This window comes from Podarcis vaucheri, assembly GCF_965113315.1.
Source record: "Podarcis vaucheri genome assembly, chromosome: 2".
NCBI lineage: Eukaryota > Metazoa > Chordata > Lepidosauria > Squamata > Lacertidae > Podarcis > Podarcis vaucheri.
The window spans coordinates 62,701,203-62,720,840 of NC_138760.1; the positions used below are offsets into that span (position 1 = coordinate 62,701,203).

The window sequence follows — 19,638 nt, forward strand, 5'->3', positions numbered from 1 at the left end:
CTGTACCCCAGGTTTCAGGTACAAACTCAGATGCCTGCTGTTATCCTCCAAACTGCCAACCACACAAGCAAGCCTGACTTCAAATGATGGGGGTGTCACCTCCTCCAAGCCTGATAGTTAGGAACCATCTATCAGGAGACCATTTTCTAATATTTCCATCTAACATACCACTTGCAAAGGAACCGCTGGACAGCACCTGTCATAGTATTTTATTTCCCACGGCTGGATATTTTTACCTCTCATCCAAAACATTCCGACTTTCATAGGTGCCCTCATTAATGATAACAGACAGCATGTGAACTTGTTTGAAAAAGTAATGGAAAGTTATATATAATAGAAATCAGCTATCCACCTCCTGTGTGCCAGGCAAGACAGTGGGAACTAAAATGTACACACACACACACCCAACCAGTCTTAACATAGGAATATTGCTGTTAGGTTTACACCTCTTCTTGACAAGGGACTCTTTCAAGGCATGCCAATTTCTAAAATAAAAATATAAAAACAAAACAGAACACAAAGTTAATGGACACTGGTGACCAGTGTTATCTAGATCCAGCTAGCCATTTATTCCCACCCCTTCAGTAGCTGAACAAAAAAGCTTATAGAACAAAATTACCACGCGCATGAGCTAAGTGTCTTATGACCTATCCACCAATGAATCGAGAAGTTTTTTTATTAATTTCTATTTAAGACATCCATCATCATCAAGTATGAAACAATTTGTATCATATATACAGTCAGTGCTTTTTCTGGGGGGGATGCAGGGGTATGCATACCCCTAAACATTTTATGAATCTAAGTTTGGCCTCATTGAGGGGCAGTATTTCAATATGAGTAGGAAAATGAGAGTACCCCTAAACATTTTTAAGGGGGAAAAGCACTGTATACAGTTATTTATTACTTCATAATTAAATGCTATTCCCTTAGGACAAACCTTTAATAACTGATCAGTGGTGGGTTTGTGTATGGGTTTGTGGGTTTGTGTAGCCTGAACTCAGAAAGTGCATAGGAAAAAAGTGCTCTATTCTCTTGGCTGCCTAAAAGTCAGTGCCATTACATACCCACCCACACCCTACAGGACTGTTGCTCTGTGCAAAATTTTTTATCAGGGTCCAGAACTGCTCCTTTCATACACAGGTTGGGGGGACTCATAACCCATACAGCACAATTTATAAAACCAAAATAGTACTTTTTCAGTTAGTTTTTTGAGCTGCTGAGTTTTCAAGGCTTTTCATGATTCCTGGAATGTAAAGTTAAATCTTTCAAATTTCTGCTCATTTAGTAAAATCCATATAGGATTTTGCAGTTGCTAATTGCTACGAAGAGAAATGTGGATGCTGAAGCATGCCAGGATGTCTTACATAACCTGAAAAGTCTGCCTCTTAATATCAGATGTACAGGTCTGGTGGTGAGATGGTAATTTATTCAGTGACAATGTAGTATATTAACATGGCATATGCCTAGAAACGGCTTGTTATTACTGTTATAAGAATTCTAAGGTCTCAAATATAAATTAAATGTTCAAAACTTTACAAGGCAAACACATACATATGTATATAAACCACATGTCTGAAATAGCACAAGAGAGCAATCCTGAAGCCATTTTGACTCTCCCAAATTGTCCTCAAATATTTCTCTGCAAGGAGGAAGAAAATGGGAAAACCTCCCCACTGTCTTTTGCTTACAAATCCTGTCTTAAGGGCATATTTGTGTATGAATAGGGTGAGCCTGTGACCTGCATATAGAAACCAAAGTATTAACCATCACAAAAGAATGACCAGACTGCCCAGGTAATGCAATCAGTGACTATTATCAGGTACCCTGGCTGACAGGATTTCTGCTATAGACCGCCTCCTGTGATGTATGTATGATGTTTTAGGGGGTAGTCTTGGGCTACAGGGTGGGCAATTTCAAAAGTATATGTGCACCATTCTTCTGGGTTCTCTCCTCCCTCCTTTGTATGGTGAGTGGGGACCCTGTTGCAACAGTTTAATAAAGATCAAGCTTACTATCTGCTTTGCTTTTTAATATACTCTGGTCAGCCTCTGTTATTTTCTCCTATGGATAGGGAACCCACTTAAAGACTCTATACGGGCTCTTGGATACCCCATAAGGGAAAAGGAGCAGTTTTTTCTTATAATATTACTTTATTTCATTGCTGAGCCATGGATCAATCTGAGTCCTCAGAAATACCTTTTGTTGCATTTTGGGCGACAATTGCCCTCTTTAAAATCCTCTCCCGTTTGCCAGTTGTGTATATAAAGCCTGTTTGCCTGGTCTCTCTTCATTTCTAACTTGTGGTGCACCCCAATCTTCTCTAGAGGGTGTGTCTTAACCAGACGGACCAATGTGACTCATGATAACAGATGTAGGGAAAACATGTCTTTGAGGACCAATAATTATATTGCTTCACCCATCCCCAGGGTTCCCATCACCAATGGCCCTGATGCTGCCAGTGACACCAGAAGCAGATGCCTCCCTCATTTCATGGCGGCAGCTTTTCAATGCCTTCCCCCACACTTCCACACCACACAATGCCATTTTCACAGCTGACAAGAATCCTGTATAAGTTGTAACATTGCTGCCACTGCCATCAAAGGACACAGCTAAGGCATGTGGGTTGGGAGGAGGCCTGCTGTCACAGGTATTCAATGGCAGCACTTCTCCAATATGCGGCAATACTTGCTATCTGCTTCAACAGGAATCCTGTTGCTGTACCATGCAGATAGATAGACATAAAAATTGCAAAAAGTGATTACATTATAGAAAAGCCAATGGTCAGTGACAATGAGAATTGTAGTCCACCAACATCTGGGGGATACCCCGTTAGCTACCACTGCTTAGTTTATTTTGAACTATGGTTTAATGCAACATTTTTAACAGGGCCAGTTAATACTATATAATGTTTTGACTACATGGAAACAGTTTTTGACTTGCATGGTGGTACTTTGTCAATGCACTGCCCTCTGGCTTGGTATAAGATTATTCTACACTAGCCGTCAGTTCCTGCATACCAATTTATTTCATACCTATTGGGACTTCACAACTCAGTTATTCTTGCCTTTGGAAGAGCCAGGTTATAATACCGACTCCCTGAATTGCCTCTACAATTTCATGGACATTGCTTCTGACAACAACAATCATAAACCTTTTACAGTATGCTCCCAAATCCACTTATGGAGGTGTAATTGCATTTAGGATTGATTTCCACCATTGTGATAACTACATTTTAAATGGCGCCACTTCCTTACAATCTACCTAGCTCCTACACTTCCAGCACTCCCCCACCTGCTTTGAGTTCCTAAACAAAGCACTTGGCCTTCTTCTAGCAACAGGTTAGCTCCATCCTGAGTTAACTGGATCTGCAGCATAGCCTATAGCCTACGTGAATTACTTCCAAATAATGCACTTTAGACAGAGATGCCAGATTCCAATATTGAAATAAACTAATCTTCACAGCCTGTTTCATTCACATCATTCACTTGAAAATCAGTGCTTGCAATCTTATGCTCAATCTTACTCAGAAGTAAGACTAATTAAGTACAAAGGAGCTTAATCCCATGTAAATGGATACAGGATTGCAGTCTAAAGCATTGGATACCAAATGGGATTTACTCTGGAGTACACATGCAAAGGATTGCATTGAACTATACATGTTAATTTTTAATTAAATACTGGGACTTTAGAAACACAAAAAGGACTGGATCAAAATAATCAGGACAGTTAAAATGCCATATCCAGTCTTCTTCTCTCCCCCACTCCAGTGTAAGATGATTTGTAGCTACAGGACAAACTAGAAAAAGATAACAGCCAGTCAAATGGGATTTTGTATTTTAAAAAGCACTGGGCAGCATCTGACACTTTGGAATTAATCTGGACCAAAATCAGATGCTATCACTTCTTCAGTGAGGAAGCAATAGTTTATGTGGTGGCAACTATGTAAAAGAACCTACATAACCAGAAAATTAAATTAGTATGATTATGGTGTTGTTGCTTTTTGGAATCAACAAGGTCAATTATGTTTTGACTTATTATTCTCAGTAAAAAAACAATACAGTAATCCAATCTGAAACCTTACCAAATGAATCATACTATACATTGTTGAATAAAGAATTACATCATGCCACAAATAGAAAAAAGTTTCACTTAAGTGAAAAAGGTTAATAACTGCAATAACATATTAAGGCTGCAATCCTATTGCACAAGCCTGTTGCGCCAGAAGCAGCTTAATCATGCTGGCCACATGACCTGGAAAAACTGTCTGCGGACAAACACCGGCTCCCTCGGCCTGTAAAGCGAGATGAGCGCCGCAACCCCAGAGTCTGCTGCTGGACTTAACTGTCAGGGGTCCTTTACCTTTAACCGTGTATACTAAGAAGTAAGTCCTATTTAATTCCATCAGCATTACTTCCAGATAAGTGGAGCTGGGATCATAGCCTTCATCTGCTCTCAAATGTGCATAGGTTTGCATCTTTAGACTGTGATCCTGAAGGAGCCCATTTATATAAAGTCAAGGTTTTAAGGCTGCAATGCTTACCAGGATGTAAATCCTGCTGAACTGATTGACCATTTCTAAGTAAATGTGCTGATGACTGGAGTCTATTATCTACAACCATCTGCACTAATTATTTAGGAGAAACACAATCCACTGAACTCAGTGGACCTTATATTCAGAAAACATTTATAGGTCATGTGTAGATCAAGGTTCTTAAACGAAGAATGGAAGAGATTCCTTTCCCCCCATAAAGAATATTGTAAAGTTATGGTGTCTGAAATCAGGAACTAAACCCTCATATGATAGTTTCTGAAATAAGGAGCACCTATCCCATACTATTTACTCAGGTTTTTTTAAACGTGTTATCTCACTCTGGGCCTCTGACTTTTTAAATGAGTTTAGAATATGTTTTAGGGTATGTTTGTTTTTAAACTAGCAGTAGTTTTTATTGCTCTATACTGTATTTTAATGTTGTTGTTTTGTATTTTGCTTTGAGAGTTGCAACGCAAATTTCTGCTAAACGGCAGCTATAGAAATGTAAAAAATCTTGTTGGATGAGTCTGTATTCAGACCAACCAAAAAGCCACGAAATTGAGGCAGGTGTTCCGAGTTATTCACAATCCTCCATCAAGGTAAGATTTGTGACAGGCGAAAAATAAAAATACCGAAAAACGTACAAACGGGAGGCTAAAATGTTGCAGCATAGGTCAGTTTAAGAACCAAGCTCAAGATGGGTTTATTTTTGTTTTACATTTTGGCTGGCTCAACTTTGGATTTTAGATAAACAAGGCTACCTTTGCACTTTTATATAAGGATGTACAGTAGTTGGTTAACAGTGCAACCCAAACCATTTCTACTTCGGAGAAAATTCAAAAGGGTAAGTAGAGCTGGGGCGGTAGCCTTAGCTAAGTAATAAACAACGATATTGTGACAGCTAAGAAATAAAGGGAACAATGATTTCCCGAAAAAACACCGTCACCACACTCTCTGACAACTCAACGCCTCCTGCCCGCGCCGAGGCACACGCACAGCAGCCGCTGCTCCGCCTTCGAAGGCTCCTGTATGCGAAATCTGCAAAATATATCCGCGCAGCAACCCGTGCCCTGCTGGAGGACAGGAGAGCCAATCATCATGCAGGGCGACACCCTCGCGCTCAGAGAGCCAGCGAGAGAGAAGCCTTCTCACCCCCTTCAGGTCGGCGCAGTGGTACATCCCTAAGGCGTTCTGGGTCCCCTCCCCAAGCAGGCGCAGTGGTACAGCCGCGAAGGGCGGCTGGTTCCCTCCCCCACCGGCGGAGGGAGACGCCATTGCGGAGTTGTTTGTGAAGCAGGAGAGCGAGAGCAGGCGGCTGCCGGGGAGGGAGACGTCGGCGTTGCCAGCGGTGCTGAGGCCTTTTTTTTTGGAGGTGGGGAGGCCCGAGGATTCATTTGGCAGCCGAGAGGAGCGGGGAGCATCATGTCCACCCCAGCTAGGCGGAGGCTAATGAGAGATTTCAAGAGGTAAGCGCTCTTCCCCCTTCCTTCCTCCTCCCAAGAGCTCTGGCTGCTTCCCAGGGCCGGAATGCGCCCCCTCCCTCCCGCCTTCTCTGGAGGAGGAAGGGGGGTCTCCCCCCGGACTTGGGGACCCCCTTGTGAGAGCCTAGCTGCTCACCTTTGCTTTTTGCCCTTCCAAAGGAGCTGGGGGGGCTTTCTGTGTTTAGGGCGGAGGGGAGGAAGAACTCTAGATTTTGCCTGCCCTTCGCTACCCCAAAAAAAACCAACCTGCTGGGAGGACAAAGAGTTCAAGAGTTTCCACTTCCTCCCCTCGAAAAGATCTGCCCTTGCCCCGCACCCAGGCTGCCCCCCACCCTCCCTCCTTCCCCTTCCTCCTCTGTTAAGAAGAAGAAAGTCAAGGTGCTTCTATAAGAACAAGGGTTGTGCTAGACAAAAGGCTTAAGAAGCTTGCTGGGGGGGTTTTCCCTCTTCTCTCTTTAGACCAACCCCCCCTCCCCAAATAAGAGAGGCCAAACTGATTCGAGAGACCATTCCCCCCTTTTTTTTGGCTTTGACGCCCCTTTGTAGAATACTTGTCTTGTTGATATAAGGGAGTTGGATTGAAATAGACTGGATTGACCACGTCACAGGTACAGATGAAGGCCCCCCCCAACTCAGGGGAATGACCTAGGAAGCCAGTTTGTTTATAGCATGGGACGTTATGCAAAATAGTGATTAGGTCACTGGTTTTAAGAAGTCGCCTCTTACCTGTTTTTTTTTCTTTCTATCCTGCACCCACCCCCACCCCTCCAAGTACTCAGCATGCAAGCTGCCTTTGGGGTTTGCCGAGTGTGAAAATGGGTTTGTTACATAAAAGCCACAGTAAATGGTATGCCCAAGAAATGATTTTCAACGGTTTTCTTTTCTTTTCTTTTTAAGGAAGGAAACTGGTAGGCCACAGAGCTGTATTAAATGCAAGCTTTGTTATTTCCGTTTAATAGAGTTTTTCTGTGCTCTTCATCCACTGATCCCAAAGCATCTTGCCAATGTGATGCTTCAAAAATAAAAGAATCCTCAGGTTACCCAGTGAGCCAGCAGTGGAGCTGTAAATAAAACTCCTTCCAGTCCAGTGTCCCCCTCTTTCCTTTAGCTATGTTGAATCTTTTAATCCCCAAGGATCTGCTCCAGAGTAGAGTTTCAGTGCATTTGGTATTCAGTCTACTCTGTTCCCTTATGACTTGGACTTATGCAAAGAGAATTGGTATATGAATTATTTCTCAGAAATGTAAACTCTTTAAAAGGCTGGCCTGTGAAATCCATAGCTTCCTGGGTGGGGGGTTAGGGGAAATGGTGGAGAGAAACATTGAATTTTTACTTTTTTGCTATATAACCGGCTGTATTATTCAAAAGCCGGGAGAATGTTGGCTGTGCTTAAGTGAATGCAATGATTTTAGTCATGGCTTATAGAAAATGCTAACTTTCTCACACTGAAGTTGTTTGTGCCTATTACAATGGAGGCTTGTGTTGTTTCCGTGTTTGTTTAGGGCTGCTTTCTATAATTGCTCTTTGCCTCTTAGCTTTTACTGACATCTGGAGGCATCTGTGAAGGTTATGCTGAAGTTGGCAAAATAATGGCCATTTTATTTTCTCAAGCAGGTTGCCAGGAAAGACATCCTATCCAAATATGCTTTTCCTGGCACTGCAAATGGATTCTACAAAGAAACCTGTGCATATTCTATAAAATTACAATATATACATTGTGTACTTAAATATTGTTTAGATAACATTACACAGGAACTATTATAGCATGGATGTTGTTAAGTGTACAGACAGCTATATGGTCTCTAGCTTTGCTTAAATTTGGAATTAATAGAGGAATAAAGAAACAAAATAATTGTATGAACAGGTGAACATTTTAAGATGGGATCCAGTTGCTGCTGAATTGCCATAGGACTGCATATAGTTGTATTTCCCCAGTATGGCAAATGTGGTTATGCCATGCCACAGAATGGGTTGGTGCTGTGACACGGGGGCCGTATCCAACAGTGCAGTATTGCACAAAGCTGTGATCCTGAACTGTTTTCTTGAATGCATTCCATTGAAATCAGCAAGGCTTACTTTGAAATAAATGTATCGGAATTAATTTCAGGAACTGAACTTACTTATACATTCCTCAGTTAAGCTAAGTTTCACTATGGGAACTAGGCCTTTATACTTCCAGGTTAGTTTTAGTAATTGTTTTACTGATTACACTATACTGACTTAAATTTTAAAATCTGCCCTAAGACAACTTGTGTTGCATCTGGAAAAACATGAAAAATTATGACCCCAGAACCAAGCAATATTTTCACCAAGGCACCAATGTTTTGAAAACTGACACAAAAGTTAGAAAGGTTATGATTAGAAATTAAACTGCACTTAACTTGCTAGTTGTTGATCCCTAGCCTAGACATTTGTTAAACAACTCCACATAACACTATTGATGAAGACATTTTAACTACTGAATGGGGAAATATCTGGCACGAGAAATCTCAAAATGGAATGCGTTTGTTTCAAAGTGCATGCTAGATAGCTGGTTTCACATAGAAACTGGGATTCATGTCAGGAAACACTTAGTTCAAAGCTCACCTCAACTGTTCTAAGTATTCTTGGATAACGTATGTGAAGTGTTTTGAACATTTGAAATTTACCATATAAATGTTGAGTATTTGGCACTCAAGCCATCTGAGTTAAGGAAGGTATATTTTGCTTAAGTCTTATTTCATTTGGGCTGACTTAGTAGTAAATGGCATCCTTGCTCCCTCTAATCTTCAATTAACTCTGTTTGCATGTGAAATCCCAGTCAGGGGTGCAAAATCTTCATAGCTGAAGGCTTTTCACAGCATGGTGTTCATGAAGCTTCAAGAACCAAAGCTATCTCTGAACAGCACATGGGGCTTAATGCTTTTGCTGAGACACTGGCATGCAAGCTGGCTATCATGTAGCAAGAAGTCACGTTCCTTTGCTCTCCAGCCAAGGTTTTAGGTAGCTTGTGCTGTTGACATTAAACTGATTGAACTGAGCATGCTCCAAGAAGAGAGCTGTATAAATGCAGGGTAGTTTTAAGGGCAGGGAACTGTATGTAGACTGACAATGCAGAATGCTGTTAATTTGCTGTTATTCCTAATGCCACTCTGTAGAAGTCTTCCTTCCCAATACAGTGGTACCTCGGGTTAAGTCCTTAATTCGTTCCGGAGGTCCTTACTTAACCTGAAACTGTTCTTAACCTGAAGCACCACTTTAGCTAATGGGGCCTCCTGCTGCTGCCGCTGCGCTGCCAGAGCACGATTTCTGTTCTCATCCTGAAGCAAAGTTCTTAACCTGAAGCACTGTTTCTAGGTTAGCGGAGTCTGTAACCTGAAGCGTATGTAACCTGAAGTATATGTAACCCGAGGTACCACTGTAAATGGAAATGTACTTTTTGATGTGAGGGCTACTGACAGAGAATTATTTCAGTGTCTTAAATCTCTAATTTTCCTCTGCAAAATGTTGCAAACTCTTAAATAAACATGATTAACAGACTATCACTAATATTGCAGTTCTGCTGTAAAAATGTCCGTATACAATACTGGCATAACAAGGCAAGCTCTTGTGTTACATAAAGTAAGCGTGAGGAGGTCATATTTGCCACATGGAAGGAGTTCACTCTGTCTCTTCAGCTTTTCTTTAAGAGATGTCCCTGTATGTAATCCAGCTTGAAAAACGGAGTGACTTTTAAAAAAGATGCATCTTGACCATGTTGGGACTTTTTTTTTAATGGAGTAACATATGGAGGTGGGTTGAAATGGGACGGTACAGCACACTCTGAAATCAAATTGTTCCACCAACCAAAATAGAACAGCACTGTCTCACTACAGATATTATTAATGATCATCATTTCTCTCTTGAAAACCCAGATAAAATATATTTCTGTAGTGTACAGAATCTCAAAACCAGAGCAACATAAATAAAATTGAAGCAAAATACATTTAGGAAGCTTAAGTAGAGTCTGGGTCACCTGACAAGGTTATGAAAACTATAAATTATTTCCATGGGAAAGCTTGCTGAAATAGTAACATAATAACACAAGTTGGCACCTAAGACTCATTACAGATGATGTCTACTTGCTTTCATTAGGTATAGAGTTCTATAATCCCATGCCATCACTTTAAATTCACAATTTCTTCTTGAGGATAGCCAGGCACCATTTGACAAGTCTTAGGTGGCAGGATACAAAGTTCAAGCAGGGGTTATGGAATAGGGCAGTATTTGAAGTACACTGGCCTTAGGTTGTTTAGAACTTCATATACTAATAGTAAGACCTTGAAGAAAGATACTCAGCATGTGATAGCCAGGGCAGCTCCCTCAACACAGGTGTTAGTTTGTTGGTAGTCAACACCCAATAGCAACCGGGCTGTGGAATTCTGCACCAGCTGCAGCTTTCATACCAGCCTCACGGGTAGCCCAACATAAAGCGCATTACATTAGTCTATCCTAAAGGTCACCAATGCATGAGCCATCATAGTGGAGCTAACCCACAGCTGACAAACCAGCTGAATCAAGGGTCTTGATTTCGCCTGATGTTTCAGTAATGTTCTGTGTTTCAAACAGACATAATTTATGGCTTCAGTAGATGCTTGCCAATATGTAAACAAACAACAGTTCATTTTCCATATAGTTATCTCCAAGCGATGGTCTGAATGCTCATGAGAAGGATGCAGCTTGCTGGTAGAGCATCTGTTCGGATGCAGATGGTTGTTGCCTCAGTACCCAGCAATAGCCACCACAAAGCAGATCTCAGGTTGACTACCAACACTACTTACGTGGTGGCATAAGTGAACAGACAAACTTTGCTTACATCAGGCACTAGAAGTGCTAAGCCTGAGAAACGATGTGCAAGTGTCCCCAACTCTCCTCCTCTTACACCTGTAGAAAAGAGGATAATCATCATAGACACCTATACAGAATGCTGGCTGACCATTGAGGAGACAGAAAACCAGATGGGAGGAGGAATGGGTGGAATATCATAAAGGAAGGCATGGCTGGTTGGTTGGTTGGTTGGCTGGCTGGCTGGCTGGAATAGTGTGTTTACACTATGGATTTTAATGTCTCCATGCATTCTGCTTTCTTCTTTAAAGATTACAGGAAGATCCACCCGTGGGGGTCAGTGGTGCACCATCTGAGAACAACATAATGCAATGGAATGCAGTTATTTTTGGGTAAGTGAACCTTACCTTCATTATAAAGGAAATGAATGAATATATTCTAAGTTATTTATTTTCTGTGCCACTTTCACAAATGCTAAATGATGACTGAAACAATTAAGCACATCATTGGAAACAGATTGTTAAGGGCCCAGTCTTGCACTCGAGAGTATTCAGTTTATCAGGGCAACATGGAACATACGATAGGATTCAACTAATAAGCCCCACCAGTGGAAGCCCATGCAAGGACTTCTGCTAGCTCAGCGGGGCTTCCCCCTCTCCTACCTTGCACACACACATGCCCAAAGTGGGGGTGGGGTCAGGAGAACCCCCTGAACAATATGCAGGGGGAGGGGCACAAATGTTTGTGTTGATGGAGCAATCTGTTTAGCACTAAATTGAATCCCTCTCAAATCATTCTCTTTTAAGTTTTCTTATGATATAGCATGTAATTGTACAAGCATGGCACTTTTAATTGAGAGTGGAACAAGCTGAGCACTTTGGCTGAAAATTCCAGTGAATGTATTGTCTCAAATTATAGCTTTGCAAGTGAGACTCTTTGCAGAGACACTGCAATATCTAGAGTTTGGGAATCAAATATATTTTCAGTAACACATTTATATACCAAGCTACTGGCTACTGTTTTATGGGAAGCTAAATGGCAGAAAATAGCGTGTGAGTTCTGTTTGTTCATTTACAGTTAAGGAATAATTAATTCGTATTATCTCTCTTTCCAGGCCAGAAGGTACTCCCTTTGAAGATGGTAAGCTTTTAAAACAGTTTTTGCTTCTGGTAGCTTTTCTAAAATTTAGAATCTAAGCACAGGAAACTTGCATTATGTTGCCATATGTTACCTGTAATAGTTGTCTGATATTGTTATATTGAGGATAACATTCCAGTTGTAGTAGTAATACATGTAAGCAAAGGTAAGGGAGCCCTGGACGGTTAAGTCCAGTCAAAGGCAACTTTGGGGTGCAACGCTCATCTCACTTCAGGCCGAGGGAGCTAGCGTTTGTCTGCAAACAGCTTTCCGGGTCATGCGGTAGCATGACTAAACCACATCTGGCACAACAGGACACAGTGACAATTGCCAGAGCACACGGAAACGCCGTTTACCTTCCCGTGGCAGCAGTACCTATTTACCTACTTGCACTGGTATGCTTTCAAATTGCTAGGTTGGCAGAAGCTGGGATAGAGCAATGGGAACTAACCCCATCATGCTTATTCGAACCGCTGACCTTCCAGTTGGGAAGCCCAAGAGGCTTGGTGGTTTAGACCACAGTACCACTTGCTCCCTACCCGTAATACATGTAAACCTTGGTAACAAAAACCAACTACCTGTTTTTAAAGCCCATTATTCTTACAGTACCTACTAGCAAGAAGTCCTAGTACTTTAAATCATGTAAATTTACTTGTTTGACCATAAGCCCCTAACAATACTAAGGCTGCAGCCCTAACCCCACACACCTTGGAGTAAGTCACATTGAAGTCAACAAAACTTACTTTTCAGTAGACCTGCTTAGGATTGCACTGTACAATATAAATAAAATCCACTTCGTTAAAAGGGTCTTTTATCATTTAGGTTTGCAGCCCGAGTACACAAAGTGCTAATCAGTCTGATGGTTTCATGAAGTAGGTTGTCACATCCCTAATCTAAAATTGGGTCATCTGGAGGAGTTATAAATTAACGATGACTGACAATTTGGAAATATTTTAATGCTTGAATTTGCAGCTGGTTCTACTGGAGCTCCCTCTGACCGCTCCAAAATTCCTATCTCCAGGGACAATTGCATATTTGCCAAAATGGAGACCCTGAGGTAACAGACAGGGATCCAAAGAACCCCAAGACCAATTCTGTTTGTTAATTGAAGTTTGGACTTGTATTTCTTGAATAGAACTCCCCCATGACACATGAAAATAGATTTTGAAATTTTGTTGTTCCCTCCCCCCCCCCCCAAATATTACTGAGCATGCCCAAGACCTTGGCCATCGCTAAAGTAGCTATTTGGCTTTTAGCCACAGTTTCCATCAACAAGGCACTTAGGCATAGAATAAAGCAGTCAGGCATAATTGTTGATGGACAGCTTGGGTGTCTTCCAAATGTGATATTCAACTGGAAAAGAGTGGGCCCACGGGGTGGTGTGTGTGTGTGTGTGTGTGTGAGAGAGAGAGAGAGAGAGAGTCCCACACAAGGACAGTACCTAAAACCAGACCTTCAGTATGATTTTGAGCTTGTATTCAGTAGAGCCTGCTAAGATTTGGGGAGAAGTTCACATTAGTTCATTCCAACATTTTTCATGCTTTTTTGGTAATGCCTGGCTTTGCCCATAGCGCATGATCCTGATTCCTCTTTTGATACTGAAAATAAAAACAACTTTACGTTCCCTTGAACTGATCTGTATATAAAACTGTCTCGGTGAAAATAACCACAGTAAAGTATATGGCTGTTCTTGCAGTGGTTGAAGCAGACTTAAAGCCACCTGTTTATCACTCTCTAGTGTTGTGTCTTGAACAGGTTTTTTAAAAAAAGTTGAAGTGCCAAAATTTTGTGTGGGTGTTTCCCCCCCCACCCACTTTTGTTTCTTTTAAGATCTGTATTGGTCTTATTTAGAACGTATATAAGTGTTTCCTGCAAACTTGTAAGTCTTAATGACCATAGAGCTGTTCTGTCCTCATACTGATTATTCTGGTTCACACTAGAAGGTAAAGTGGATGACTCTTGGGTGCCCTATAAAAAAAATCAGTGGAAGGTTCAACTTTGTAACCTGTTATATTTTGTGTGTGTGTTTTAAACTTGATTCTGTCAGTTGTAGTTGAAAAGGTGGGGCAAAGCAGTTTTTTGTAGAGCTTCCTAGGTTCGAGGCAATTTTTGCTTAGCACCTGTAGTGAAGTAAATGACTACTTGCAAGCTCCAGACACCTGAGGCTCTCATGTATAGCCCAGGGGAACTTGTTAGTACAGGGGAAACGCAGGCTGCCATCACAAAAATGACGGCAAATGTTTCTGATAATCTATTTGGTGGTAAGTTGTTTGTCTCTGACCCAGCCCATAGATTCTGTTAGTTTTTGATACCCAGTTGGATGTAATGAAGACTGTCAACTGAACGTTGACGGTTCTCTTTTTTTAAGTGTCCCTTTCTCAATACGAAAAGCACACAAAAGCAGCAAAAAGGAGGCATGCTTCAAATTACTGCTGAAAATGTAGGTACTGGAAGCCTTAGATTTCTAAGAGAATGTTACTTCTTTCAAAATAAAATTATGGCTGAGGTCAATGGGCCTTGTAGTCCAAAATGTTTGGGGGGCACCAGGTTGCTCCAGAAAGAAAGAAAGAAAAGCACACCTGTACTTACTGTCCTGGGAGCAAGTTTTCTTTTGAAACATTGACATTTTTATACATATAGGCGTGCAACTCCTCATTTGTGTATAGTGCTTCGTCCTCAACTGCCCTGCTTTTTTCCTTTTCGTTTTCTCCAAGGATGTGTTTGACTGTGCTGGATAATTTCAGGCCAATTTACACATTCAGCTTCTGTCCCCACACAGAACACATTTTTATTTTTGGAAACAGTGTGAAATGCATGAGTTCAGATCCTTGAAATGTATCTGTATCTCACATATATGTATGTGTGTGTGTGAAAGAGAGAAGTATCACGCAATGATCTTGAGCATGGATTTCATGCTGCTTTCTTCACAGAAATACTTTCATTGTAGTAAATGTATAATGTATGAAGACCTGTTCATTAGAACAGCTAATCAGCACCAGCTTAAAATGCCTGTTATGTAACTCATAAATATCTGAGCTGAATAGGTTTGCCAGACATTTATCTAACTCCATTTGTGTTTAGTTTTTAATACCAAACCAATGTTACATTTTCAACCTGTGGAAATTCAAAAGGAGTATACCTGATTCATCTGCATATTTTTCTACACAGTTTTAGATTCTACTCTTGAGTGGGCTGCTAAGATACTCTTAGGATGCTGATGTTATTTCTATTCATAGCTGTGTACTGCAGCATTTTATTAACTCTAAAAATAATGTTAGACTAAGTGTTTATTTTTATTTCAAGAGTAGTAGTCCTCTTGTTAATCATAAGTGCTTTTGAAAGGAATTAGTTTTTCTGCAATATATTTGCGATCTTAAGATGTTTGTAATAGCTTTGTTATATAACTCTAAACTGCCTTATGAGATGGGATACAAATGTATTAAATAAAATGTCATGTTTAGGCTTTTAAAAGCAGATTCATCTACATGATTTGTTCTTGTTTGTTGCCCCCTTTCCGTCCCTTTCTCTCTTTTTTTACAGGCACCTTTAAACTAGTAATAGAATTTTCAGAAGAATATCCAAATAAGCCTCCAACTGTTCGGTTTTTATCAAAAATGTTTCATCCCAATGGTAAGTTTTCATGAAGAATATGTAAAAACCTTAGGTGCAAGCATGTGCCCTTTGACTTTTAACAAAGTTTTAATATCCATATCAATTGCTGAAGGTAATTGTCATGGCAACTACTTAACACAGAAATTCTTCACAGCCTGCAGCCAATACTTTCATTAAAATAATATCTGAACACTGAACAGCCATGTCATACTGGCAATCAGAAAAATAAATCAAAACTAATTAAGTTTAGAAATAGTTTGTTCTATTAGAGACCAATAAAGAACTTCCTGATTAAGGGAATTGCTTTGGGGAGGGTACAGTGGGGAATGGGGAAAGATCCATTGCATGAGTGGCCGCCTCTGTTGGATCCAGCCCCCTACATCTGCAAAATCCAAAGCCTTAATGAATGTTGCAGCTGGAGCTGTGATCTTCCTTAATATCTGTGCTCCTTTTTGGAAGCTTTCTGTCTCAAAATTTGTTGCTGAATCCTCTGTGTATAGCATATGGCTGCTTCTCTTTTAGGCAAGGAGCTCAGTTGACAGGGAGCAGTATTGACGCTGTCCAAGCACTGATTCAATCATTTGACAAGACATCGAGGCCCTGTGTACAATATTTTTGAAACCTTTCCTCCCATTCTTCCTGTAGCCTAAGCAACTTGCTGTTCATCAGCTGAAGAGTGAGGAGGAATGAGAGATTGTTTTTACTGAGATGTCAAATGTAGCTAGACAATATACACTGTTTTAAAGAGGGACAGCGAGCCTACAAGCCCATAATGTGAAGGAGGATTGATCCTCCTTTTGGAGAGGAACTTTTATGTCCCTGCTCAGTGTGTGTAACTAACATACGCATAGAGGAACCCATATATTTTAACTTTGTTAGGAAGATTGGTTAGAGATAAAGTGAGAGGGTTCCTCTTCTATTGCTACAAATCAAAGGAAACCGAACACCTTTCATATAATTATCTTCAGATTTTGCATCGGGATTGTTATGAGTCATGAGTCTCTATCAGCACATTGAACTGCAGAAAAACCCGTCTTGGGAACGAGAATTTCACTTTGATTTTCTTCCTGCCCAAAAGTGAACAATAAATAAATGGATACTACCTCCCAAAATGCCTAGTGACCAGTACTTCTAACCTGTGCCCACACAAGATTAACTGCAGGTTGCCTCATTGGTGAAAAGTTAGTTTGCAATACGCTCTTCTCCTATATATTTTCTGCAGCATGATCTATGCATGTTTATGAAGATTTCAATAATAGTGAAATAATAGTGGCATAATTTTAAAACCTTCTTTTCATTTTAGTATATGCAGATGGTAGCATATGTTTAGATATCCTTCAGAATCGCTGGAGTCCTACGTATGATGTCTCATCTATTTTAACCTCAATTCAGGTAATCTTAGTAAATAACATACTGCTCTTCATAGTAGTCATCTGAGAAGCTGATGGGGAAAATTGCTGATGAAGATTGAGTCCTTTCTATCTTAAGCAATTTATTACAGTGAATATTTTGAACTATTTCTAGTAACTGTACAGCTACTTAGTAAGTCATTTTGTCTGAAGTGCTTGTCTAAAGGATTCAGTTATTTTTCTTTTACTGTATCAGTTTAGATGTAATATTAAATGTAAACGTTGCAAGAACAGGGCCTGGGCTTGTTGTAACCCTCAAACATGGCATTCTACTCTGGTTAGATCTCTTCATTTTGATGGCTGCTGCTTTATATTCCACCCCCAATTTTGGCTTCCTTTTCTCTTTCCAGTCGCTGCTTGACGAACCCAATCCAAATAGTCCTGCCAACAGTCAGGCTGCACAACTTTATCAGGAAAACAAGCGTGAATATGAAAAAAGAGTTTCGGCTATTGTTGAACAAAGTTGGAATGATTCATAAGAAATAACTACTTCATTAACCGACATCCTCATAATCATCATGTACAATTTAACTCGCGATAGGAAATGCTATCAGAACTTCTCAAGTGCCACGTTTGACTTGCATACAGATGTGTTTGCAAAAATAAGCCCTTCAGTTTCAAAACTCTAAAAGCTTGTGTACCTTGATTAATGTACTTTCTATTGCATGTTATGACCTAAGTTATTGCTACATAAATTTGTAATATATCCTGTTTGTATTTTTTTCAAAGTGTATAATGTTGGTGTGAAGTTTTCATGACAGAATATACATATTTTGTAAATCTGTACTTTTTTCAAAATATTGAATGCCTTATTTTTGAATTCTTTAGATTTATAAATTGGACAAAAATCACTTAACAGAGTTTTATATATAAAATATTTCATGTAAAGCTGAAATACATAACCTCAGTGCAAGACATTTTTCTGTCACTTCTTTCAAGTTTTCCATGGGCTCACAGATCGCTTGCATGCAGATCTAACTACAAAAATACTACAAACTACAAAAAAAAAGATGTAAGATGCCCTCTCATGTGTGCAGTCTAAAATTCTGCCTAGGTAATTCCCCCACCACCACCAGTGTTGGAAGAACCTTACAGTTCTCAGCACTTTGGTGTGGTAGAGAAGTACTTGGAGCTCCATTTTTTTCCTCAACACAGTTTTTGAAATTATTTACATTTTCTTATATGGTGCTCTCTCTTTGGGGAGCTTGATACATAAGCTGCCTTCTGCCAGTCATGCAAGATAGTATAAAGTGGCAAAAAGATGGACATGCTACTCAAGACATGCAACTCACAAATAAGTGCCCCATATCCAAACTTAACACTAGTCATTACATTAGCAACTCTTAACTGGCCAAAACCATTCACAGCAGAGCCAGTGGACAAGGTGCAGAGAGTTCTGCCATTCACTAATGCAGACCATTGCCATAGCTATGTATATGCCCAAACAACTGAGTTTTAATCACATGCAGGTGGTAATTCTGCTTTGTATCTCATTTTACCTCTCTGCTTACAGAAAGCTCTTTGCTCAGAGGAGAGAGGAAGTTCTGTGAATGGAAAGCCAAATCTTCCCAGGTTACCTTTCATGCAGTTCCATAGTAGATTTGGGAGGGGAAGATGGGAAGAGAAAGGAGAAGCAGTAAAAATGGCTTTCCTGCCTTCTGTGAGTAGAGGGACACAATGAGATGCAGCCATTGGTTAACTTACTTATTGTAGGCAAAATCTGGAACTACATCAATACAGCAAGCTTTCCAGTTTAACAGAGAATCGAAACGAGAATCTAAACCTGTTTCAAATGGAGATGGAGGAAAACAGGATGGCTCTAACGACCAGGTCACTTTTTATCAATGGGACTTCTTCCTGCATGATGGGTATGAGCAAGTACAAGAAATCCTTTGCATAGATGCTTCCCCTTTGCTTATTACATTATTATCCCACCTTTCCAGTAAACAGGTCTTAGGATGCCTAACAATAGCATCAGTACAATAGAACAGCAACAAAACAAAATCAAGGCAGGAGAAACAGTTTCCAACCGCTTGAAAACCAGTTAAAACAAACATCAACAGAACTAAAAAGCCAGATGTTGTGTCTAAGGCCTATATAAATGAAAATGTACTTGCCTGCTGGTGGTAGGTCGTCAAGCCTGGTTAGCCCCTTCCTTTTCCTTGGCAAGGCATTCAAGAGCCTGCGAGCAGTAGGTGAAAGGGTCCTCTCTTTTTTTAGTTCCCATCAAATGCGCTTCATATGGTGGAAAATGCAGACTTTCAGATAACACGGTCCCAAGTCATTTAGGACTTCACAGGCCACACAACTCGCATACAGTCTACATACAGTTCTGGATTTTACCTAGAAACAGACTTGCTATCCTATGAAGTTGTGAAAGCGTGGGAACTGCATGCCCCAGATAGCTGCCCCCCCTCACTGGGTGCAGCATGCAAAACCAACTTGAGCTTCTGAATACTCTTCAAAGACCGTCTTGTGTGGAGTGTCACAGTTGTCCAAATGAGATGATGTGCTAACGATGGTCTGATACTGCAAGGAACAGGCACAGTTTTTGCACTAACCTTAGCTGTGCAAAAGTGCTGCTGGATGCTGTCAAAACCCACCCAGGCTCGGGGTTGAATGCAAAGGTACACCTAAACTATATCTTCAAAGAGAGTCCAGCCCT

The 19,638-nt window shown here is 40.5% G+C and overlaps 1 protein-coding gene across 1 annotated transcript; it reads left to right on the forward strand.

Annotated features, from left to right (window-relative positions):
• The first annotated feature begins 5,806 nt into the window (after positions 1–5,806).
• UBE2B (ubiquitin conjugating enzyme E2 B) lies at positions 5,807–17,890 on the forward strand. The gene is made up of 6 exons (XM_082213394.1): positions 5,807–5,997; positions 11,127–11,207; positions 11,930–11,955; positions 15,493–15,582; positions 16,868–16,956; positions 17,324–17,890. The coding sequence occupies exons 1-6, from the start codon at positions 5,954–5,956 to the stop codon at positions 17,450–17,452; spliced, it is 459 nt and encodes a 152-aa protein (XP_082069520.1). The 5' UTR covers positions 5,807–5,953; the 3' UTR covers positions 17,453–17,890.
• Positions 17,891–19,638: the final 1,748 nt, after the last annotated feature.

Coding starts and splice junctions, on each gene's coding strand:
- UBE2B (XM_082213394.1), top strand. CDS start 5,954: ATGTCCACCCCAGCTAGGCGGAGGCTAATGAGAGATTTCAAGAG. Junction 5,998..11,126: donor CTAATGAGAGATTTCAAGAG/GTAAGCGCTCTT, acceptor TCTTCTTTAAAG/ATTACAGGAAGATCCACCCG. Junction 11,956..15,492: donor AGGTACTCCCTTTGAAGATG/GTAAGCTTTTAA, acceptor CTTTTTTTACAG/GCACCTTTAAACTAGTAATA.